This window comes from Sprattus sprattus (assembly GCF_963457725.1).
Source record: "Sprattus sprattus genome assembly, chromosome: 19".
Classification (NCBI taxonomy): domain Eukaryota; kingdom Metazoa; phylum Chordata; class Actinopteri; order Clupeiformes; family Clupeidae; genus Sprattus; species Sprattus sprattus.
The window spans coordinates 19406117-19430386 of NC_137917.1; the positions used below are offsets into that span (position 1 = coordinate 19406117).

The 24270-nt window shown below is 44.2% G+C and overlaps 1 protein-coding gene across 1 annotated transcript; it reads right to left on the minus strand.

The window, feature by feature from the left end:
- Positions 1-11430: 11430 nt before the first annotated feature.
- On the minus strand, positions 11431-23870 carry trim46a (tripartite motif containing 46a; the record flags this gene model as incomplete). Its single annotated transcript, XM_080858168.1, has 12 exons — positions 11431-11821; positions 13550-13617; positions 13982-14211; positions 15415-15756; positions 16078-16199; positions 17059-17312; positions 18026-18121; positions 18733-18879; positions 19086-19284; positions 20684-20834; positions 21975-22227; positions 23811-23870. The coding sequence occupies 12 exons, from the start codon at positions 23868-23870 to the stop codon at positions 11431-11433; spliced, it is 2313 nt and encodes a 770-aa protein (XP_080714294.1).
- Positions 23871-24270: the final 400 nt, after the last annotated feature.

Below are 24270 nucleotides of genomic sequence, written 5' to 3' on the forward strand. Positions count from 1 at the left end.
CTAAGGAAAACAATAGCAGGTCGATGGCACCTGAAGCCTAGCTAATCACACATCAGCTCCTCCATTTACAACATTCCTAAACATTCCTTATTCTTTTACTTCGGAATAAGATCTCACAATGTTACATGGGGCCCAGGGCTGAAAGAACACACTGTAGTTAAATGGTTCCATGATGCTCCTAAAAACACGGTATCTTTCCTGTACTCAAAACTTCTTTCACATTTGTTTCCTAAACCCAATACTGGGGAATGGGATTGATCAATGAGTTTTGGAGAGAGAACTATAAATTGGGAAACAAGCTGGCATAATATATGTAGAAGCTCCCATAATCCTTATCATCAATTCATTCACATGAAGATTGCCTATAGAGCATATGTTACCCCTAGATACTTACCCCGGCTGGCACCACATCTATTTTGTTCTTTTTGTCCACACAGTACAGTAGGGACATTCACGCATATAATGTGGGACTGTCCCAAAATATGTGATTTCTGGATAAGAGTACTAGATTGTTTGTCTGATTTGATTGGTTTACAACTTCCAATTGACCCTGCTCTACACCTTCTCGTTGATGACTCTCTTATTTGTTTGAATGAAAGATCTAGGAAAATTTGGCTTGCCGGTTTTACAGCAGCCAAGAAGATTATTTTACAAGTCTGGGTGCCACCCCACAATTTATCGTTCGATCATTGGTTGAATACCCTTTTGGACATTCTTTTTCTTGAACTTTCCTCCACCAAAGTAAATGGTGCGACCCCACGAACACTTAGTGAACACTTAGTGTCTCCAAAGTGAAGGACATTATAATGAAAAAGAACTAATTTCAATGTGTGACCTGTTGACATTAACGTGCTTTGTTGATATGATTTGTTATATGAATACATCTCATGTGAGTAGGGGGGTGGGGGGAGTAATGATATGTTTGGGATATGTTATTGTATAAATGCTTAATATGAATGTTTGAAATATTGTAACCCCAATTTAAACCAATAAAAAATAAATACAAAAAAAAAGTCCCTTTTCACACCTAAGAAAAATTTGCATCTGCTATTCTCCATTTAGAGCTTTGACCTTTTCACAATGTAACTGTTCCTGTTTCTCTATGTGTGTGTGTTTCCATGTCACTCGTAAACTTGACTGTGTTTTGTTGTGTGTGTGCTCAAATTGCTGCAAATCCAGTTCTTTTAGACCCTAATAACACTGGAGCCTGCCTTCTGAGTCTCCCCCATGCACACAAACATATTCCACATTACTTGAAATCCATCCGTGTCATTTTTGTTTGATTGTCATTCAAGGCATCCGCCATGTTTTTGAGTGATAAGGTATTTAAAACATCACCCTACCAACTGAAAGAGACAACTATACAACTGAAATGAAGTCATTACTGAAGTATCTGTTAGTTGTTTTATCATTAAAGGTTAAACTTTTCCTGGTGTATACCAGTGTAAAGATGTGGATAACAATGCTGAGAGTCTGTCACTGATCATAAACTACTCAGACAAAAACTATCATTGGTAAAGTTCACGTGCAGTTACAGTCCAGACAGCCTATTACTATGTTCTATTACACAGGTACTATCCACTTACACAAAGTCCACATGTTTACCATCAAACGCATTAAACCTTTCCACGTCCACAGTACAAGGAGAAAGTGATCTATGCAGTGTTAGGGCGTATAAAGAGTTTCAGTGAAAGAGAGAATGTGGGCATCTGTCCGTTTTGTACGCTGAGGTAACTCAAGGAGGAAAAGAGGAGACAGGAGAGCGTACCTGAAATTTGTTTTACCTGGATCAGATGGAAGGATGTGCAGCTTTCTCTGCCAAAGTCAAACAACTTTTGTGCTCTCTATACCTCCTCCTCTCCTCCCTTTCTTCTGTCTATCTCAACCAAAAAAGGGATGGAGTCTCAAACAAGAAAGACAGGTGCGGATGGTTTACATTCCCAGGTAAAAAAAAGCAACAACATTCTAGCAGGTCACCTGTCCACGGGTCACCTAATAGGACTAACATAAGGCGTTAGGAGGGTATGTGTGTGTGTGTGTGTGTGTGTGTGTGTGTGTGCCTTTTTATTCCTTGGTTGTGTGCTGCGACGTGTGCCGTGTGTATTTGTGTATCACCTGCGCTTATGAATGATAGCTACTCTTCTACGTTTCCCTGCACCTGCTTATTCGTCTAATCTTGAGTGATAATGTGCATGACATATCCAATGTGTGTGTGTGTGTGTTACTCTAATCTTTAGTGATAATATGCATGACATATCCAATTTGTGTGTGTGTGTGTGTGTGTGTGTGTGTGTGTTCTTCTTATCTTGAGTGATAACTGTGTTTAAACATTGCATTTGCACATACATATACATATTGTTTTTGTTGTGATGCAGTAATGATCCTTATAGAATTATCCCTAGAATATTTTATCACAATAGCAGGCTCTTAAGCATGACAACAACTTGGTAAAGCTGTATACCAGCATATTTCTGGTTACAAATACATTTTGGTATGATGCTGACAGCATCACTGCTGTGCACCAGCAGAATCAGTCCTCCACCCACCACCCCATGGTTAGCGCCCTCGCACACACACACACACACACACACACACACACACACACACACACACCACCCTGTGGTAAGCTGATGTGTGATGATGAGGTGCCAGTAGACAACGCTTTTTCAGTGCTCTCAAAGTTTATATCCAATAACACACATTTGCTGTGCATTTTTCTTCTGGAGTAAAACCTTTACCGTTTCATATAATACAAACGTCCCATAGCAGATTTCCTTATTGTCCATATTGTTGCTGCTCTGTTAGTGTGAAATACTGGAGTGGTGAGCTATTTATCGTGGAAGCGAACCTCAACCCCTGAATGTTCGGTCAGATGTGGTGATCCGTCACCAGTACCTACTGACTAGACTTGTGGCATTAGACCTGTGGAACTTTCCAGAACTCTTCACCGCTATCTGCTATCTGCTATCTGCAGAGGCACCTGTGACTCAGCTGTTATTTTGCTAGTTAGAGTGGCAGGCTGGAGCATAGATATCTATAATAAAGGCTAGATATCCTGCCTGCGTTTCTGGCCGACGGAGTCGAATGTCCGCACATTTCGGCCATTTTGAGGACAGTATAGCTCACTCCCCCTTAACATTGTGTTGGTAGTGGTACTTTTTAAATAACCAGAACTTGCTCAATTTTCAACCGATTTTCAAACGGGTTGGTTTGTTATAACCGTAAGATATTTCTTATGGCACTACATACTTATGAAGAATTATAAACATAGGTTTTCATATGAAAATAACATTGACAGGTCTCTGACAGGTCTCGTTTCAAGGGAGTGTTCAATAGAGCAGGTTGCACAAAATTCTGGCATCTTCATTGGCAATAAAGTCAGCAATTTCCTGTCGAAATCATAATGTAAGATGTTTAACAAACCAACCCGATTGGAAATCATGTGCAACTTCAATTGTATTATGTGCAACTTAAGTTATATTGAAAAGAAAGAACAATTACTCGCCAATTGATGTAAAATGACTGATACACAATAGCCGTGATACACAATTAAGCTGCACATTTCAACATGTTAAAGCATCCAGAATTATTACCAAGGTAATGACGATTGTAAATCAAGTCATTTGTAAATCCGTCAAAATTTCCGCGAGATAAGAGTGTAAACGATTGTGAAGATCACTGACGTTACCTAACGTACCACTGATCCCTACCGGAAGCATAGGCCTACTGTCCTCAAAATGGCCTACTGTGCGGACGTTCAAGAGACCGCCGTTGCACCCCCTTGGGCTGGAGTATGTACCAGTTTTCCCAGAATGCCATGGGCCAAAGCAGTGCAGTGTCGGCGTAAAAAAGAGAATGAAACGCACCAACAAACTCAAACACACAAAAACACACACACGCACCCTTGTGAACAAACACAAACACACACACACACACGAACCAACGTGAGCAAAGACACACACACACACACACACACACACCAATGTGAACAAACATAAACACACACACACACATGCACCAAAGTGAACAAACACAAACACACAGAAACACAAACACACACACACACACACGCACCAAAAGTAAGCAAAGACACACACACACACACGTACCAACGTGAACAAACATAAACACACAGAAACACACACAAGCGCACACACACACACACGCACCAACGTGAACAAATACAGAGGCCAAAGTCTTTATTGCAAATGGTCTAACAAAAGTTCTTCTACACGCGCGCACACACACACACACACACACACACACACACACACACACACAGGCTATCACAGACTCTCAAACCCATGCACACACACAGATGCAAGTTAACACACTCACACAGGCAGGTTAGCACAGAAACTCAAACATGCTCACACACACACTTGAATACAACTAGATTTGCGACTGACAGTTGCACAGTCTAAAGCAGCATCCTTCTTTTGAAAGAATAATTATTACCGATCCTTTTGGAAAGCAATATTTGCAATATTGAGCAAAAAACATCAGTGTCTTGCTCAAGGACACGTCGATACTTGGTGAGGAGGAGTCTGGATCGGATGTAGCCTTATGAATGCTGAACGACTCCTCTACCTACTGAACCACTGTCCCCCTGATTCAAATTCCAATTGTTCTTAAGGCATCGTAACCATGGAGATGTGCAACAAGAAATTAATCTTTGTGTATTTTATTAATGCACACTCACAATGGCATTTCACGGACTGAACTCAATATATGGCAGATGGCATGTGGCAATAGTTTGTCATACTTCTGATTTGATAGATGTGAAGACAACTCCATGTTGCATTCCCTCACCCACCCACTTGCAACCGTATGTTTCCATGGAAGCCAAACATTTGTGGGATTCCCACACACCCATTAGGCATTTTTTTTCTTTGTTTGGTTGTGTAAAGTGGTGAACATGCTTAAAAGAATAAACGTCAAAATCACTGGACTGTTTGCTTTTTAATAACAGCATTAACTTGTACTTTAACTTTTCAGAAAATTACTTTTGAAATTAGTACAGTACAGTATAGATCAGATAGGCTACTGTAAGACTTTTACTGAAGTTATGCTCAAATAGGTGACTTTAACTTCTACCACAGTCATTTTGTATAATGTATATACAATTGACCCTGTTATGCTTGTTTCATGGTGATGTATTTGACCAGCTCTTCACACTCTTTCAGGTTAAGCCTATGATCGCCGTCCTTATCATACAGCTTGAAAGGATCCATAAGCGATCCATTCTTCTCCTGCAGAGAGAGAGAGAGAGAGGGAGAGAGAAAGAGAGAGAAAGAAACTTATAAAAACCTTAATTCACAGATCAATGTCAGTCTATATCACTAGTCAAAAGCAAGCCTCCCCGTTATTCATGGCTTAATCAAGAGAGAGAGAAGGGAGGAACTGATCCTCTAGCAACCTTCAGCATTTGACATTTTATCTTAGCTTTATCATTTAGCAAACATTTCCATGCAAAGTGACTGACAGTAGCCTACAAGCATCAGTGTGACCTCTCTGCCCTTAAATAATGATGATGTCATTCAGCTGAACCACAGGCACCAGGCTATGTGCAAAGTGTCAGACAGAAATGGAAGTAGCTGACGTAAAGAGGTCATATTTTAGCCTGGATAAACTGGACGCACACAAACTTACCACAAGGTCAAAGGCCTTCTCCCCATCGACCATGATCAAGAAATCCGTCAATTCCAGAAATTTGCCATCTGGCGTACTGGAGTAGCGGGCACACAAACCAGCCGCATCCACTAAGGGAGAGAGAGAGAGAGAAAGAGAAAGTTTCTTTCTCAGTTTATTGTATTGTAAAGTGTTTCACTCGTGCATTTTTGTGTTTAGGTATTCTAGGTCAACTGAAACTATGTGTGGAAGTTGGGGGATTCAGTCTGAGGTAGTTAATAGATCTAGCCTCTAGGGGGAGCTGATGTGTGATTAGCTAGGCTTCAATGTAATGGCCTTGTTTAGTAAACCTGTGATACACATGCTTTCTTTTCCTCCCCCTCCTCTCCATAGAGTTCAACCTAGAGATTTGTCCCCAACTCCTCCACCTAGAGTTCCTCCCCACCCCCTCCACCTTGATTGCCTCCGCTCCGCAGGAAACTTTACAAATCTGTGGAGGAATGGCAGAACAGCTTTATCCACATAGGCATCTTTGACTGACCTTCCTCAAGTCGGGCTGCTGAGATCAGGCAGAACAGGCTCAACACTGCCACCCAGGGACCACAGCCAGCCATCGCACTAGTGTCTCTGTCAGTTTTCTGTAAACACATCGAAGCAGACCACAAAATGGTATTAGTAGATGGTATTATCATCACACGGAAGGCCTATTTTGTTATTGGAGACTAAGGAAAACAATAGCGGGTGGATGGCACCCTGTCACTTTTCACACCCAAGAAATATTTGCATCTTCTAGTCTCCATTTAGAGTTTTGACCTTTTCACAATGTTACTGTTCCTGTTTCCATGTCACTCATAAACTTGACTGTGTTTTGTGTGTGTGTGTGTGTGTGTGTGTGTGTGTGTGTGTGTTTGTGTGTCTCTCTCTGTGTGTGTGTGTGTGTGTGTGTGTGTGTGTGTGTGTGTGTGTGTGTGTGTGTGTACAATAATCTTGCAGAAACATATTCCACATTACTTGAAATACATCCGTATCATTTTTGTTTGATGGTCATTCAAGGCATTCACCATGTTTTTGAGTGATAAGGTATTTAAAATATCACCTTTCCAACTGAAAGAGACAACTATACAACTGAAGTGAAATCATAACTGAAGTACCTGTTAGTTGTTTCATGGTTAAAGGTTAAGCTTTTCCTGGTGTATACCAGGGTGAAGATGTGGCTAACAATGCTGAGAGATTTGAATGACCAATTGGTCTGTCACTGATCATAAACTACTCATACAAAAACTATCATTGGTAAAGTTCACGTGCAGTTACAGCCCAGACAGACTATTACTAAGTTCTATTACACAGGTACTATCAACTTACACAAAGTCCACATGTTTACCATCAAGCGCATTAAACCTTTCCATGTCCACAGTACAAGGAGAAAGTGATCTATGCAGTGTTACTCACACAGAGTGAAAGATGTAGTGTAGCATAGGAGCAAGAACAAAGAGGATTTGGGTTTAGTAAACAAATAAAGAAATGAAGACAGGAATGGAACAGGATGTCTCAGGGAGGACGTAGAAAGAGTTTGAGTGAAAGAGAGAATACGTGCACCTGTCCGATTTTTATGCGGAGGTTACTCAAGGAGGAAAAGAGGAGACAGGAGACCATACCTGAGATTCGTTTTACCTGGATCAAAAGGAAGGATGTGTTGCTTTCTCTGCCAAAATCAACTCTGCCTAAGAGATGGGTGAGACCCTTTTTTGTGCTCTCTATACCTCCTCCTCTCCTCCCTTTCTTCTGTCTATCTCAACCAAAAAAGGGATGGAGTCTCAAACAAGAAAGACAGGGAGGGACAGATGGTATACATTCCCAGGTAAGAAAAAAAACCTTCTCAAAGGTCACCTGTCCATCCGTCACCCACTAAGTACTAATCAGCATTTGGTAGATCAATGCAAATCACTGCCTCAATTCTTTTGTTGCCATACCGGACTAAAAGAAGGCGTTAGACAACATTCCGGGTGTCTATTTAGGGACAGAGGGTATGTGTGTGTGTGTGTGTGCGCCTTTTTATTCCTTGGTTGTGTGCTGTGACGTGTGCAGTGTGTATGTGTGTATCACCTGCGCTTATGAATGATAGCTACTCTTCTACATTTCCCTGCACCTGCTTATTCGTCTAATCTTGAGTGATAATGTGCACGACATATCCAATGCCATTCCGTCTTCCTGTCAGGTGAATCCATTCTGGACAACACAGGCGATGTCCAAATCTATGACACATTACACTGCAAACATATTAGCCATGTCACACAGCTGGAGTTAAAGGTGTGTGCTTGAGTGTGTGAACTTGTGGTGTGTTGGGATACCCTGGGTTACCTTTATTGATTCTAACATGGCCTGCCACTATAACTTGCATAAAAAAAGCTGAGTCACAGGTGTCTGGTGAAGAGTTCTGGATCGTTCCACAGGTCTAATGCCACAAGTCCAGTGGTGTAGTCCAGGCTTTACGCAGTCTCACTCATTATTCAGTCAGCATTGCGTATAACCACTTCTCAAAACAGAGCGTTTATCCTGTGCTGTATGGGCTGCTTAAAAAAATAATTAATTAAAAATGAATTAAGAGTATACCCACTTCTCCAGGGACCACTACACCACTGCACAAGTCTAGTCAGTAGGTACTGGTGACGGATCACCACCTCTGCCGAACATTCAGGGGTTGAGGACAGCTTCCATGATAAATAGCTGACCACTCCAGTATTTCACACTGACAGAGAAGCAACAATATGGACAATAAGGAAATCTGCTATGGGATGTTTTTATTATCTGAAACAGTAAAGGTTTTGTTCCAGAAGGAGAATGCACAGCAAATGTGTGTTATTGGATATAAACTTTGAAAGCACTGAAAAAGCGCTGTCTACTGGCACCTCGTCACACATCAGCTTACCAGAGGGTGGTGTGTGTGTGTGTGTGTGTGTGTGTGTGTGCGCACACGCTAACCACAGAGTGGTGGGTGGAGAACTGCTTCAGCATTACACCTACACCCAAATGTATCTGAAACCAGAAATATGCTGGTATACAGCTTAACCAAGTTGTTGTCATGCTTAAGAGCCGGCTTTTTTGATAAAACATTCCATGGGGAGTTCTATTTGGATCATTACTACATCACAACAAAAACAATATGTATATGTTTGTGCATGTTTAGACATGTATGTTTAGACACAGTGCGTGTTCTTTCTTTTAAAAAATACATTTAACAACATGAAAACATTCAACATGCAGGCAGGTACTTTCCCTTCCTTCTACTTCCCATTTCATAAAGTGTGGTATTGTTACCTCTGTACTACATACAAATATGAAAATCTCACTTGGTAACCTTCTTGTATCTATTTTGCTCCATCGCTTTGTTTCATCTTACATTCATCATTCAACCATTCTGGCTGGAGAATGTACCAGATATCCCAGAAGCCAGAGCAGTGCAGGCGTAAACAAGAGAGAGAAATTCACCAGCAAAAGAAACGCACTTACGTGAACAAACACACAGAAACACACACACGCACCAACAAACACACACACGAACCGACTTGAACAATCACAAACACAGAGGCCAAAACCAGAGCTGTGTGCAACTGAGTACAGTCTTTATTGCAAATGGTTTAATAAACGCTCATCTACGCACACACACACACACATAGGCTATCACAGACACTCAAACCCATGCACACACACAGATGCAAGTTAACACACTCACACAGGCAGGTTAGCACATAAACTCAAACATGCTCACACACACACACACTTGCATACAACTAGATTTGCGACTGACAGTTGCACAGTCTAAAGCAGCATCCTTCTTTTGAAAGAATAATTATAACTGATCATTTTGGAAAGCAATATTTGCAATATTGAGCAAAAAACATCATGAGTGTGGATGTGATTACAAATGTCATACAGACTGAAACCTGTGTGTTGGGTTGGGTGGGGGTGGAGAAAGACAGAGAGTGTGTGTGTGCTTTCGTGTATGTGTGTGTGTGTGTGTGTGTGTGTGTGTGTGTGCTTTCGTGTATGTGTGTGTGTGTGTGTGCGTGCACGTGTATGTGTGTGCTAGTACACATGCTATGATGGTTGTGTCTGGATGCTCCCTTCTTGCCTAGTTTTGGCCCAGAGCAAATACTACAGGTAGGCAGACAGGTCTGTCCATAACATGACACCACTGTTAACCAACAGAACCTGCTCTGCTCTGCTTTGCATGTACCACTAACAAACACCAACCAGACCAGTCCTGCACGGCCCAGCTTGCATTCATGACAACAAACAAACAACGCAGTACGAATCCTACAATCAATTGGAAATGAGAGAAAACATTCATTCTAAGCGAATCTTTTATGGTCACCATAGAACGTTTTTCACTCAGCCCTCTGCTGTATGTTGTTGAACACTCCAGTAGTTTCTATCTCCTGGTCTTGATTGCTGTTTTTCCTTAATTGTAAGTCGCTTTGGATTTAAAATGGCTGCCAAATAAATGAGTGTGAATGTACATGTAGTTCAAATGTTGCGTAAGTTGTCTACCAAAATCAAGATTGCTCATTGGAGAATACAGGGGATATGCTGTGTGTTCAAACTCAGCCAGGACTGGGGGCGTCACAGCCTCCGGGTGGAGGCAATGTGGTGGTATGAGAGAGAGCGAGCAGAGGTGACGTGGTGCCAATAGCATCTCAGGGAAGGAAAGTGCTGTGGACGTGGAGGGTTGCTGTTGGCTTTTGATAAACTCTTGAGGTTTAACGGTGATTCATGGGACTGGTGGAAACCATTACAAAGTCTGTTTACCAGCTTTAAGCCTGAAAACATCTCACCACTCAAGACAATGGGCCAGTGACACACTGCCACGACTTATCCTGCTAGTGAAAAAAAAAAGTGTGTGCATGTGTGTATATGAACACACACACACACACACACACACACACACACAGACACACACACACACACACACACACATATATACGCAGAGATATAAACACAAATCCTGTCGTCCTTGAAAATGCTAGGAATAAGTATTTGTCCACCTGAGCAAAGTGGTTAGACATACCTGCATTGTGCATGGAGAGATAGCTTTTACAAACAATATTATGACACAGAGTATAACTATAACAGCAAGATTTCAGCCACGCATACATACACTCACACTCACACACACTCACGCACATACACACACACACACACGGAACACACACAGAGGGGGAGAGGACGAAGACATGTTATGGAGGTGCCAGTGGGTACATTCCCAGGTAACAAAACATTCTAAAAGGTCACCAGGTCAACCCCTCAAGGTCTGCTCACAAAGTGTCCATCAAACTTGTCTAACAGCTACTAAGTACTAATCGGCATACGGTAGATCGCTGCAAATCAATGGCTCAAGTGTTCATTCCCCTTGTTGTCATACTGGAGTAAGAGAAGGCGTTGAGGTACAGACTTGAGTCACATTCAGGGTGTCCAGTTATGCATGCATTTGACAGTCGGAAGCATTTTTTTGTACAGTTTACAATTTTACTACTTCCAGTGAGCAGACGATGTCAACATGAGAAAATGATTTGCCGGGATCCACCATTAGCAGTAGTGCAAATCTGAAAGTGAGTATACCGTTAAAAAAGTTGATTAGTACAGAATGTTTACAGAAACCTTAATACAAAGCATCCCTGGTAAGTAAAATAAATAGAAAATAAATCAATAAGTTCATGAACAGTAAAAGAAGAGTAATTTAAAAGGTGCTTAACACTAAGAACCATCCTGACAACCGATTGGTTGAATATGCGACCCGTAACGTCAGTTACAGAGATTGGTGGCGCGTGTTTGGATGGTCACCCTCCTGGGCGGGGTCTGATCGTTCCTGCGATTGGCCACGAGCTCCTGCAGCTGCAGGGCCCCTCCACCAATGAAACAGAAGGCTGGGCAGACGGGGGCGGAGCAGTCCACAGGCCCCTCCCACAGCATGCGGAGAGAGTGGGCATCGTAGAAGGTGACACGTCCCTTGTCGAAGTCCAGACACACCCCAAGGCGAGGGGGTAGAGGGATGGTGAGGGGGTTGCCTGAGGGGTGTGTTAGCCCCTGGTGGGGCAGAAGAATCTTGCCCATGCCCATGGTGAGGAAGCAGAACGGAGGGGGGTTGTCCTGTGCATCTTCTGCCCCACTGTCATGCCCACTGTCTGGGTCATATCTACATAGAGAAAGATAGAAGAGGATGGAGAGAGAGACACACACACAGATATATATATGTATATATATAGAGAGAGAGAGAGAGCGAGAGAGAGATAGATTATAGATAGATTTGACTTTCTGATTTTATTTTATTGTATTTTATTGTATTTTTAAACCAATTACTGTAATTGTATGTCTATGTATGGTTGTATATTGTATACAACTGCTTTGGCAATGTAAGTGACCTTGTCATGCCAATAAAGCACCTATTGAATTGAATTGAATTGAATTGAATTGAATTGAATTGAATTGAATTGAATTGATAGAGAAATGATTAAATATTAAATGTCTTCAAATGCTAAAGTGACTAAACAAGGTTGCTACCGCTCCTAGTTCTCTCTTGAGTTGTTGATTTTCCCGTTATTAAACCATAGAGTATACTGTATGCCTCGGTAATGGGTGTAAACCGAGATGAAGGTCGGATTGCAAATGATCAGATATTGCGTGATGCAAACGATCACTTACAGTCATCCCATCAAAGCCCTTTGGATTAACATTCAAGAGAGAAATCCGTGGTAAGAAATCTCATAGTCATTAAAAAACTTGTGCTTTTTCCACTATTGTTACCATGAAACAGAATCTAGGTTGCACAATGAACGCAGTCTCCTGATGTGACCAAATACGTAAGGGTGGCAGGTGTTTACATATGCACTAGCAAAGTATATCAAGACGGCGCAATGGATCACACATCGAGTCTGCCAAGGCCATCATTAAAAAGGGGTCACAGTTGAGAAGTAATCATAATCTTAAAGTTTAGGCTGAAGTTTTAGACAGGTACAAGTTATGGTTTAGAGCCGCGCAGGCCAGGGACAGTCACCAAATGAAGCCGCTACCTGTCCCGATTCTGCTTTAAATGCTTTGGATAGACTCAAGAGAAATAACCATTAACTGCTGTTTGACATGTCCCAGAAAGTACCGCTATTAACTTTGTCCAGACTTTTTGCATGTGAAAGGTCGAAGCAAAAGGTCTCTGGGTATTGAAATCACGACACTAAGAAAACATGGGCCGTCGGGCCAGAGGATGCCAAGCCTGCCCCAGTAAAGCCCGGCCTGGCCATGAAGGAGGAGGAACAATGAAGCCCACCCACACAGGTGGAAACACACACTCTGACTGTGCACAGCTGTACCACACCAGCCAGTGTTTCTCTGTGTTCAGCGCAGTCTGGCATTGATCCTCTTAGACCTGTTTCATGGAACAGGAGTGACCACTAACCTACATTGCATTTGAAGTGATAAATCTGGGTAAATCTGGGTAAATCTTGAGTTTTATTTTTAAAAAACACACACACACATACTGCTACTTTCATACGTCATCGCTTGAGCCACTCAACAATGGTGACTGATCCCAAACACCTGCCGGCTGTTCCCTGATACAGTCTCTGAGAAGAGAAATACTGAGAAGAGTGGGCAACACTCATGATCTGGGAAGGCTTAAAGGAGCCTCCAGTGTGGATTGCACAAGATTATCAGAAATTGCGTCATGCAAACAATCACTCAAAGTCATCTTATCAAAGCCCTCTGCATTGAAATTGGAAAGAGAAAGAATACAAATAAAGGATTACGGGGGGAGAATTAAACCCTGTCAGAATTGAAACCAACTCATCAATATTGTGGTATCTGCTGCAACACACACACACACACACACACACACACACACACACACACACACACACACACACACACTCACCGTGGGCTGGCCATGTCCTGTGGCAGATGGAACCATTCCTGTAATTTTGCTTCCAGGCCAACCCCCACCTGTAATCACAACACAGTGTCCCACTTATCGCTGGGCTGACTCCCTGCCCACAACAAACAATCATTCAACATACAGTATTACTACGGCAATTTTCTTTTGTTTGCAGAAAGTATAATTACATAAGGCTGAACCAACAGCACAATTTCTATTATATAATAGCCATTTTGATATGCACCCCCCAGCCACGTCAGTCAGATCCAAAGACATCCACAATCTTATGCTAAATACAGGCTTAAAATGATTTATACATAATATACCTAACTATGAAGACTGAGAGAGAGAATAAAGGAGAGTGTGTATGTGTCCAGTGTGTCCAGTATGTATGCGTGCGCCTACGTGTGTCTGTGTGTACTTAACACACACCTTGACCAGATAGGAGCCAGGCTCCACGGAGCATGCCCAGTAGTGGCGGCCCTGCGTGATTGACAGGTCGGCCACCAGCAGGTCAGAGGTCAGGTGACAGGAAGTGAGAGTGCGGTCGGCTGCCTGCAGGAGGGCGAGACCGGGGACGCTGCGCGCGTACGTCTGGCCCTTCCCCAGCGCCAGCCTGTCTGCATGCAGGCCCCAGCGAGAGTCCAGGCTAAACGGCAACACTGAGACAGACAGAGAGAAAGAGAGAGGGAGGGAGGGGGAGAGAGGGGGAGAGAGAGAGACAGAGGGAAATAGAGAGAGATAGAGAGAAAAGGAGAAAGAGAGGGAGACAGCAAGAGAGAGTGACAGAAGGGAAAGAGAGAGAGAGAACCAAAACCAGGACAAGCAAGGAGAGGGGAAAGAATAGACAGAGGTACAGGACCGAGATAGGAGGAGAGAAATACAGGGGAGCAGAGGAAGAAGAGGAGGACAGGAAAAGACAGAAATGGGGCAGGGAGGATCGACCAAAAGGGGGATGGAGGCAACGAGGAAGTGGGGAAGAGGACGGAGGGAGAAACGAGGAAGGATAAAACAGGAGAACAGGTTGCACTACTTCCAGGAAAGAAAAACAAACTCTCAGGTACTAACAGGAACAGGTAAAGACCAGGGCCAATGCCACTGATACATTCCAGCATATGAGGAATGGCCATCAGAGCAGAGCAAAAACAGAGGGATGAGCGGAGAGATGCAGAGAGAGAGGGAGGTGGGAACTGCGAGAGAAAAGAGAGAGAGAGATGGATCTATGTGTTCTGCAGGGTCAGCACTGTAACGGCAAGCCAAGGTTTTTTTTCTCCGTTACGTAAGCTTCATCTCTGCAGACCAAGCGGAACAGTTCTAAACTGATGTTGCTAAAGATACACGGGAGAAAGAAAGGAGCAAGAGAACAGAGAGAGAGAGAGAGAGAGAAGAAAAAGGAGATTGAGAGAGTTTGAGGAGGAAGGATGGAGAAAGAGAGAAGAGCGTGGGATATGTAGCCTTGCATAGTGCTCTGGAGCAGGTGGAACAGAGGGTGAGCAGGGTGAGAGATAACATAAAGAGAGAGAGAGAGAGATAGAGAGAGCATGGCATGTAGAGGAGAGGAAGAGGGTGGAATAGAAACATGGAAAGAGGAGTCGGTGAGATGCAAAAAATAAAACCACAGGAGTGGAGGGATGGAGAGATTGAGAGAATTGCTTTGAAATGACAACAGTACAATCATACAATTTGAGGATGAGTGTGTGTGTGCAAGCTTGGGTATGTGTGAGTGTGTCGGAGTACATGGTGTGCGTTAAATATGCATTGTTTAGGTAATCCATATCCCGTTTGTGTGCATGTGTGTGTGTGGGTGTGAGTCCACACATGTGTGTGTGAGGGAGAATGTATGGATACACCTGTGTGTGTCTCACCTGGTGCAGGGGGTGTGTGCAGGTACACCTCTTCACTGTACTCTCCAAAGCCCGCCTTATTACAGCCCCGCACTCTCAACACAAACACACTGTCCATCTCAAGCCTGTCAATCACAGCACTTGTCCCGCCCACATCCTCCATCCTCAGCCAGCCACCAGAAGAGTTCGGCCCATTTCCCTCAGTCCTGACCCCGCCCCAAACAGAGCCAGCCCCGCCCACTCTCCTCTGATACTCCACTGAGTAGTGCCAGGCAGGGGCGGAGTCTAGTGGGAGTCGCCAGCACAGATACAGCTGGTCATAGGCCAGCGTCTTCTGAGTGTCAATCACGGGAGCCAGTGGAGCTGCAGCAAGGCAAGGAAGGGGTGCGTCAGTATCTTCTCCACAGAGAAACCAAGCATTTCTGCATAATAAAATGGATGTCTTTAAGTGCGTAGGTCTATTAACAGATTCACAGCTGTGTATGTATATTCTATTACTCCTATTAACACACACACACACACACACACACACACACACACACATGTGTAAAGTTGTATGTAGAGTTGTAAACCAACCTACATGTAGTAAGACATTAGTTGTGTGTGTATTATGTGGAAATGGACAAACTGTAATCCTGTCAGTGGTGTAAACTATGAGATAACAAACTGTGGTAAAAAGAAAACCTCGTATGAATTCCATGCTGCTAATCTGTTTGAGCTCTTGAGATCCGTCCATCTGGAAGTGTCTGAACGAGGGATCGGCGGAGAGAGAGAAACTCTGCAGGTGCTCTATGGCCTTTGCCAGCCTGGAGAGGAGGAGAGGGAGGAGAGGGAAGAGAGGGAGGAGAGGGAGGAAAGGGAGGAGAGAGGAGGAGAGGGAGGAGAGGGAGGAGAGGGAAGAGAGGGAGGAGAGGGAGGAGAGGGAGGAGAGAGGAGGAGAGGGAAGAGAGGGAGGAGAGGGAGGAGAGGGAGGAGAGAGGAGGAGAGGGAAGAGAGGGAGGAGAGGGAGGAGAAAGGAATGAGAGTTGCAAAAAGAAATATAAGCAACTTCTCTGATGAGTCATGCTGATAAAGTGCAAACACACTCATACACAGCTTCAGCCATGAACAGTTCTTGCTGAGAATACAAACACACCATCAACACAAATTGAACAAAAACACAGAATAATTATGCTGCACCTGCTTTCAAACACTCTCTCTCTCTTTCTTTCTTTCTCTCTCTACCCACCCCCACCCCCCCCCCCCCCCCACACACACACACACTTGTGGAGTGGGACATGTACACATGTACAAACTGCTATTGGGAGCTGAACCACACTCCCTGACAGATGCATAAATATTAAGGCACCTGATAGCAATAAATCTAAGCAGCTTTGGCTTTAAACCTACCACGTACAGGGTTTGCAGAACTGACACAGTACTAGCCTTTCCCATACTATTAAAGGCACAGTCCTTACCTTTTCCATTACAAATTCCATATCCCATTCCAAACACTATTCCAGCCAATTAACACGTTGTTTCAGGAGCACAGAGGGGAGGGGTGTGATTTGATTGGCTGTTGAGCTCAAACAACCTTTGCCAACCTATCGACAACGTTTCGCCAGAATCAAGGTCAACAACTTTCACCACCCTGAGTGCAGGCTACTCTGTCACTGAGTTAGTTACCTGTAGTGGGTGACGCGGCCGGCCTGGACGAAGCAGGGCTGGTCGCTCTCCTTGAGCAGCTCGTGGGTGTAGGTGACGAGGCCGGCATCCTCCAGCAGGCTGCGCTTCTCCTGGAGCTGGGCCTCCAGTGCCCCGGCCCGCCGGGCCCGCGAGCCCTCCAGCGCCGACGCTAGCGTGGCCTGCCGCTCGGACAGCGCCGCCCGCAGCTGCTCCACACACGCCAGCAGCTTCTCCTGAGACACGCTGCTGTTCAGCTGCACACACACACACAGACACACACACACACACACACACACACACACATACACACGCACAAACACAGACAGAGAGACACACACACACACACACAGCATGAGCAGACAAACATACACACACTCTTTGGTTGATTAACGTATGGTAGCAGTTTTTCATGTGCAACCCTGCTGTACACATAAGATACACATAAGATATGCACAATAAACACACGCCAGAAGCCTCTAAGCAATGATACTGCTCAGCTGCATACAGTATATCGCACACTGACCCAAAATGGGAGGACAGATTGAGGATAGAAGACAACAATGGAGAGATGGAAACACAATTTTAGTGACAGAAGAAAAGATGGTTGGAAATGAACAGGTGAGAGATAAAGTAGAGGAAAGAGAAAGAGCAGTCTAGAGCAAGGGGCAGGAGGATTGGACAACACAATACAGTGGAGTGAAGGGATGAGAGAGGGAGTAAGAGAAAGGAAGAGAAGGAAGGTGAAAGGCGAGGGCAAAGAGATGAGAGACAAATGGGATTGAGACAAACAAAGCAAACGGGAGAAACGAAGAAAGGGACCCACAGCGAAGCAGAGATCAAGAGCAAATGATCGAGAAAAGATGGGATAAGGAAAGGAAAAAGGGAGGTGAGGTAGAGGAGAGACACCATTAGCTGATTGCTTTGGCCAGAGAGGTCATCTCCGTTTCCTCTCTCGTTACTGGTTTACCTCCATCTGAGTGATGGCGCCCTCCAATTGGCCGATCTGGATCTGGACTGTTTCCTGATTGGCCATTACAAAGTTCATCTCTTTGGTGATCTTCTCCTGTGTTGTAATATTGTAAGGGTGAAACACGGTAGCTAGTGTGAGCTATGCTTATCACCATTCAACCTCTCTCAACATTGCACACACACACACACACACACACACACACACACACACACACACACACACACACACACACACACACACACACACACACACACACACACACACACACACACCATATATACAGTTTCATTAGTACACTGATATCTGGATGCTGTTTAATTACTTTTGCCAATCCTGTAATGCAGTACAGAAGAAGTGCTTAAGGCAGATCTCCCTGAGTTGCTACCATGCAGGACAAAGATCGGTTTACGTCATCAAAGCTCAGACAAAGTCTGTACACTATATGGTTATTCTCAGTCAAGGTAACTTATTTACATTAATAGAAATGTTTACCACTGAGAGGAGAGGAGGAATTTATTTACCCATTAAATGCTGAGATACAATGAAACTCACACACAAAGACTGTTGAAATCCCAAAAGCTTGTGACTTTCGCATTGATCATAAGAATGCAGTAGTACTAGATAGATACTAAAGCTGAGGTGTGGGTAGAGCTTAAGGGAGATCAAGTTCAGGTCAGGAGCTCATAGTTAGTGTGAGAGCGCACCTTTAGCGTCTGGTAGGCCTGGGCGATGGGCAGGACCTTGTGGCCTGAGTGGACCCGGCGCAGTTTACAGAGTGAACACAGGAGGCGCTGACACACACGGCAGTAGAATTGCAGCTTCTCCTGCTCGTGCTCTGGACACACTAGAACCTGGGGACAGGGGTCAGGGGTTAGAGTTAACGGAGCCAAGACAGATGACACACACACACACGTGTGTGTGTGTACACACACACACACGTGTGTGTGTGTGTGTGTGTTTGCAATTGGTGTGTGTGTGTGTGTGCGTGTGTATGTGTGTGTGTGTGTGTGTGTGTGTGTATATGTGTGTGTGTGCGCAAGCCCGTCTCCCCCCTCACCTTGGGCCTGAAGTTGTGTGTGGGCAGGATGTGCTCGTGTGTGGCGCGGGGTGTGCCCCAGGGGTGGTAGAGCTTGAAGCACTCGTTGCAGAAGTTGGACTTGCAGTCGGCACATCCCTTACTGGCCTCCAGGGGCTGAGGGGGCTTACAGAACTGGCACATGACCGCCATGCTGCCGATGCTCACTGACTGCCGGTATCTGTGAGGGAGGGAGGGAGGGAGGGAGGGATAGAGGTGGAGAGACAGATGAAGATGCATGACAGAGAAGACAAACAGAGAGGAAAAGACAGGATGACAATTAGGATGACAAAGGAAAGGAGGAAGAATAAAGAAGGGGGGAAATAAGAGAGATGTTAAATATTCCAGAGTGATGTTAACAATACCTCAATGATAACGGAGAATATGTTACACTTTTATTTTATTTCAAGTTGTGTTTCTGAACCTTTCCCAAATTCAAATATTGGCATTAATGAACTTCCTCATCTTGCTTTTGCATGGCTATAAGCCTCAAAGACAATGCGATTAGCTAAAGAAAATATATATTCTGTAGTTTGGTGAAATAGTATAATGTGTGTATCTACTAAAAGCATCAGGTAGATATGCTTTAAGCAAGGAATCGCCCTCTGGTGTGAAAGTACTACGTAAAATGTAGATGTAGATGAGAGAGAAACTGTGTGTGCGAGTGTGTGTGTGTGTGATAGAGAGAGAGAGAGAGAGAGAGAGAGATAAGAGAGAGAGTATGAGTCGAGTTAGACAAGTTGTTCCTCAGCAGATCAAAGACAGCCTGGATCAGTGTATCAGCACTTTACCAAAGTTACAGTGTATCACATGCACTTTCCTTTCTCTCTCTCTCTCTATTCCTTTCTCTATTCCTCTCTCGATTCCTCTCTCTCTCTTTCTATTCCTCTCTCTGACTCACTCTGACTCACTCTTTATTGATTGTCGGGTTTTGCATTGTAATTGAGACTGTGAAAAGTCTCTGTTCAAACTGCCTCAGTAGGTTTATTCTTCAGTAATTCTTCATGCACGAAACATAGTGATACTGCACCTATATGTTTGCGGGTGCATGTCAGCATGTTTTCCTACAGACCTTCTCTACCTCTCTCTCCATCTTCTCCTCTATTGATGAAATAGTTTGAGCAAAAAATACCTAAACTCTGTAGGCTGAAATCTGACATTCTTTATCATTCTCAAGAAATATTCTGGTCTTATGGGTTGAATCATGTTGTCTCTCTAAATAAAGGCCTGCCCCTAATTCAAGCCTGCCCCAAATAAAGGCCGGTGCGCTGTTCATCACCGCCATCCGTCATGTTGTCATGTTGTCATGTTGTCTGTCTAACACTGAAGAGAGTAGAGACAAACATGTCAATGTTGTCTGTCTAACATTCTCTGTTAAAGAATATAATATAATGTTCATAAATGATAACTAGTGGGCAGCATTGTCCTCACCTGAACTCTCTGGTTTATTGCACTCTTGGCTATATAATTTGGTGTGTGTGTGTGTGCGTGCGTGTGTGTGTGTGTGTGTGTGTGTGTGTGTGTGTGTGTGTGTGTGTGTGTGTGTGTGTGTGTGTGTGTGTGTGTGTGTGTTTTATTACCTCTCTACAATGCGCTCCAGTGTGAGGTTTCTGAGGCAATCAGTCAGGCCCTTCTCCCCCAGCTCCACATCTTTCTTACACGATGGACACGGAAACAGCATCAGCAAAGGAGGTGTGTCCTTACGTCTGCGCCCAGGGTACGTGCCACAGACTGTAGGCATGTGTGTGTGTGTGTGTGTGTGTGTGTGTTAGTGTGTGTTAGTGTGTGTGTGTGTGTGTGTGTGTGTGTGTGTGTGTGTGTATGTGTTTGTGTGTGAGAGAGAGAGATGGAAGGAGAGTGAAAGAGAGAGAGAGAGAGAAAGAGACAGAGAGGCAACATTGGAGTAGACAGAGGTAAAAAAAAAGACAGAGAGAAGAGTTACTTAGCCTGTCTGAAGGTATTTCTACTTCTGTACATCAGCACAGTTGCTGACAAAAACAGAATTGTGCTCGATGGCACAGCAGCCCACCTGCTGGTCTCATAAACCACATACACACAAAGGCAATCCCACTGACTCACCAGAACACAAAACCACACACACACACACACACACACACACACACACACACACACACACACACACACACCACACACACACACACACACATACACACACACACACACACACACACACACACATACACACACACACACACACACACAAACACACCAAGGTTCTGGCAGAGAAAATAGTAGCACCACATATACAGTATGGAGCCACTATGACAAAGTTATTGACAACGTTATTGACATGTGCTCTCTCTCTCTCTCTCTCTCTCTCTCTCTCACACACACACACACACACACTCACACACAGACAATACCACAGACAACACACAGACAAAATTCTAGAGACAGCACCTAGGAAACAGTGGCATCACACTGAGACAAGAGTCTAACTGGTGAGCTCACAGGTGAGATGGTCTGCACTTTATTACACACATTATCTTATCTCAGAATGATGTCAGCACCCACACACATGTTCACCCAGACAGTCTGATGTAGGGATAGGCAGCGGCTTTAGGGGGTAGGCAAAATGAAGACCAGCCAGAAATAAACACAGCCAATTAATTCACAGCCGCCTATACCAAGAATCATCACATAAAGTCATGGAATAAAGTAATAAAGGGAATGGCCAAACCAAAGTAAAAGTTGAGAACATTTACACCAGCTCCCACACTCTCTCTCTCTCTCTCTCTTTTACTACACAAAAGCACACACACAAATACACACACACACACACACACACACACACACACACACACACACACACACACACACACACACATACACACACACACACACACACACCTGTTTTGAGGACGCGGTCCAGGCCAGTCTTGGGTGGGGGCCTGCGTGCGTGGCGCGGGGAGCGCGTGTGGGGACTGTTGTTGGGGGTGTTGGGCTCCGGGGGGAGATCAGGTGGGGGGTACCCTCTCTGCACCAGCACCTCGGCCGCGCACAACACACACACGCTGTGCAGACACGGCAGCACGATGGGCTGCTTCACCATCTCATGGCACACCGGACAGCGCAGCTCCCGCTCCATGCTCTTCATGTTGGACTGAAGAGAGTGAGAGAGAATGGAAGATTCTATCTCATTACCAGGTACAACAAATGTACTGCAGTGAATATATACAGTCGTACCAATACACAGTGTGACCATAAAGCTTTGAACAACCAGCAGCAGCAGCGAAAGGATAAGATTTATGGCAGAAGGTAGGAGAACAACAGAGGGGCAACTAAGGGAGAAAGGAGAGGAAAGGCGGTGGAAACAGAATGTCTCCTGCTGTCTAAAACCGAATGGCGACAGAGGCTTTCCCATACATTATAGATCATTATATGTGGGGCTAATTATAACTTCACATATGACTCAGACCAGCAGGGAACACAGCCATGAACTGAGCTGTCATTCTTTACATGGGATTTATTTTTCATTCTGGTGTGTTCAGCACACCTGTTAGTTACTATACATATTTCTTTCAAGCAACGCTTTCCTATTTCCACTGATGTCACCATTGAAACCAATGATCCCAAGTTATTTCCAAAACCATTTAATGTTGTGACCATTTCATAATGGTGTGAAGTTACAACACAACGTTGTCCATGCCAGTACATTTTCTATTAATTCTGTTTATTTCGGGTTTTTTACACCAGATAGATAGACAACGTTACTGATCAAATAAATTGCACTGACCTCCAATCCCTGCGTCCCTGTTTGCTCTTACGCAGCATGAATTCAAATAATCGCATAATCTGCCCGTTCGCTTTTATTAGCCCTTTTGGGAACCAACGAGTTGACTTCAGGCCGGATGCAATTCATATTCGCATCGTTTTAACATTCAGAAAAAGTGACCGCCCTCTTCGCGTCTGCAGGATATCCACCTAAACCTTATAGTCATAGCTCTCCCTCGCTCGGACTGTCTCTCTCTCTCCCCCGTTTTCCCCTGTCTCTCATCTGCGCGAGGTCGCCGCGTGCCTGCATCTCGTTTCTATGACAACGCGCATCACTCCGACGTAGCAGCACGCCCGTACTGGCAGCCAGCACATTTTTGGTATCGCCCTTAATTACAATTTACAATGTCTACTGCTTGCCTTAATTGGTCGAGTCTGCAATTTTGTCTGAAAATGTTAGGCTACTTTACATGGTAGTATAGAGTAGTGTGGTTTTGGATGCGCAGGGCCCTTATAGTTCACCCTGCGATATCAACGTTCCTGGGCCTTCACCAGCGGGCAAAACGCTCTAGTGCCGAGTCACAAATGGGCGAATCCCACATGCTTATAGGCTACGTAGGCTCTGTAAAACTCTTAGGCTTCAATGTGCATCCCCGTGCCTTTTTACATATACTTTATTTGCAACAATATTACAATAGATTATTTTTATTTTCTGTAACTGGGTCTAAACTCGGATGTTCCTGCTAAACACACGACCACATTTCATAAGCATAACGACCAATAGGCCTATCGAGGTCTATGGAAATGACAATTCAACCATAGACACCAACAGACAGAAGTGGTCTGTGATATGTGATAGTGTGTTTACCAGTTGTGACACTCCGTCTATTAGGCTACATTGTGCAGAATAATACAAATTACAGACTAACAACAAGTGACCAGAATATGTAGGTCAAGTATGATCACACTTACACTGACGCGAACCAGAGCATCCATGATGGAGGTAAATGTGTGAAGCTCCTGATCTGCCATAGCTGGATCCAACCGTTTCTGTTTTGGATGTATTACAACAAAAATGCGCCACACCAGTAGCTACTATTATAGGCCTAATTAAATCGATTTGTCCGAGAAAATAAACGGTGTAGATATAATCAACGTAGAGCTACGCTATACGCGCATCACACCTGTACAGTTGCTCGTTAACGCGTGCCATTACTAACAACGCAAGAGGGATACATGACAAAAACACGACAAACAGGGTCTCCTTGGTCCGATACAATGCTTAACCGTATCCGTTGTCGGGCAGCATGATGATCCTTGAACGGATCCATCTTAAATGGCTAATGTGAGCGAACGGCTTCGGTCCCCTGTCTCATCTTATACAGAATTCAATAAACCAGTCATGGGGAGCATGCGCGGAGGAACCTGCGGA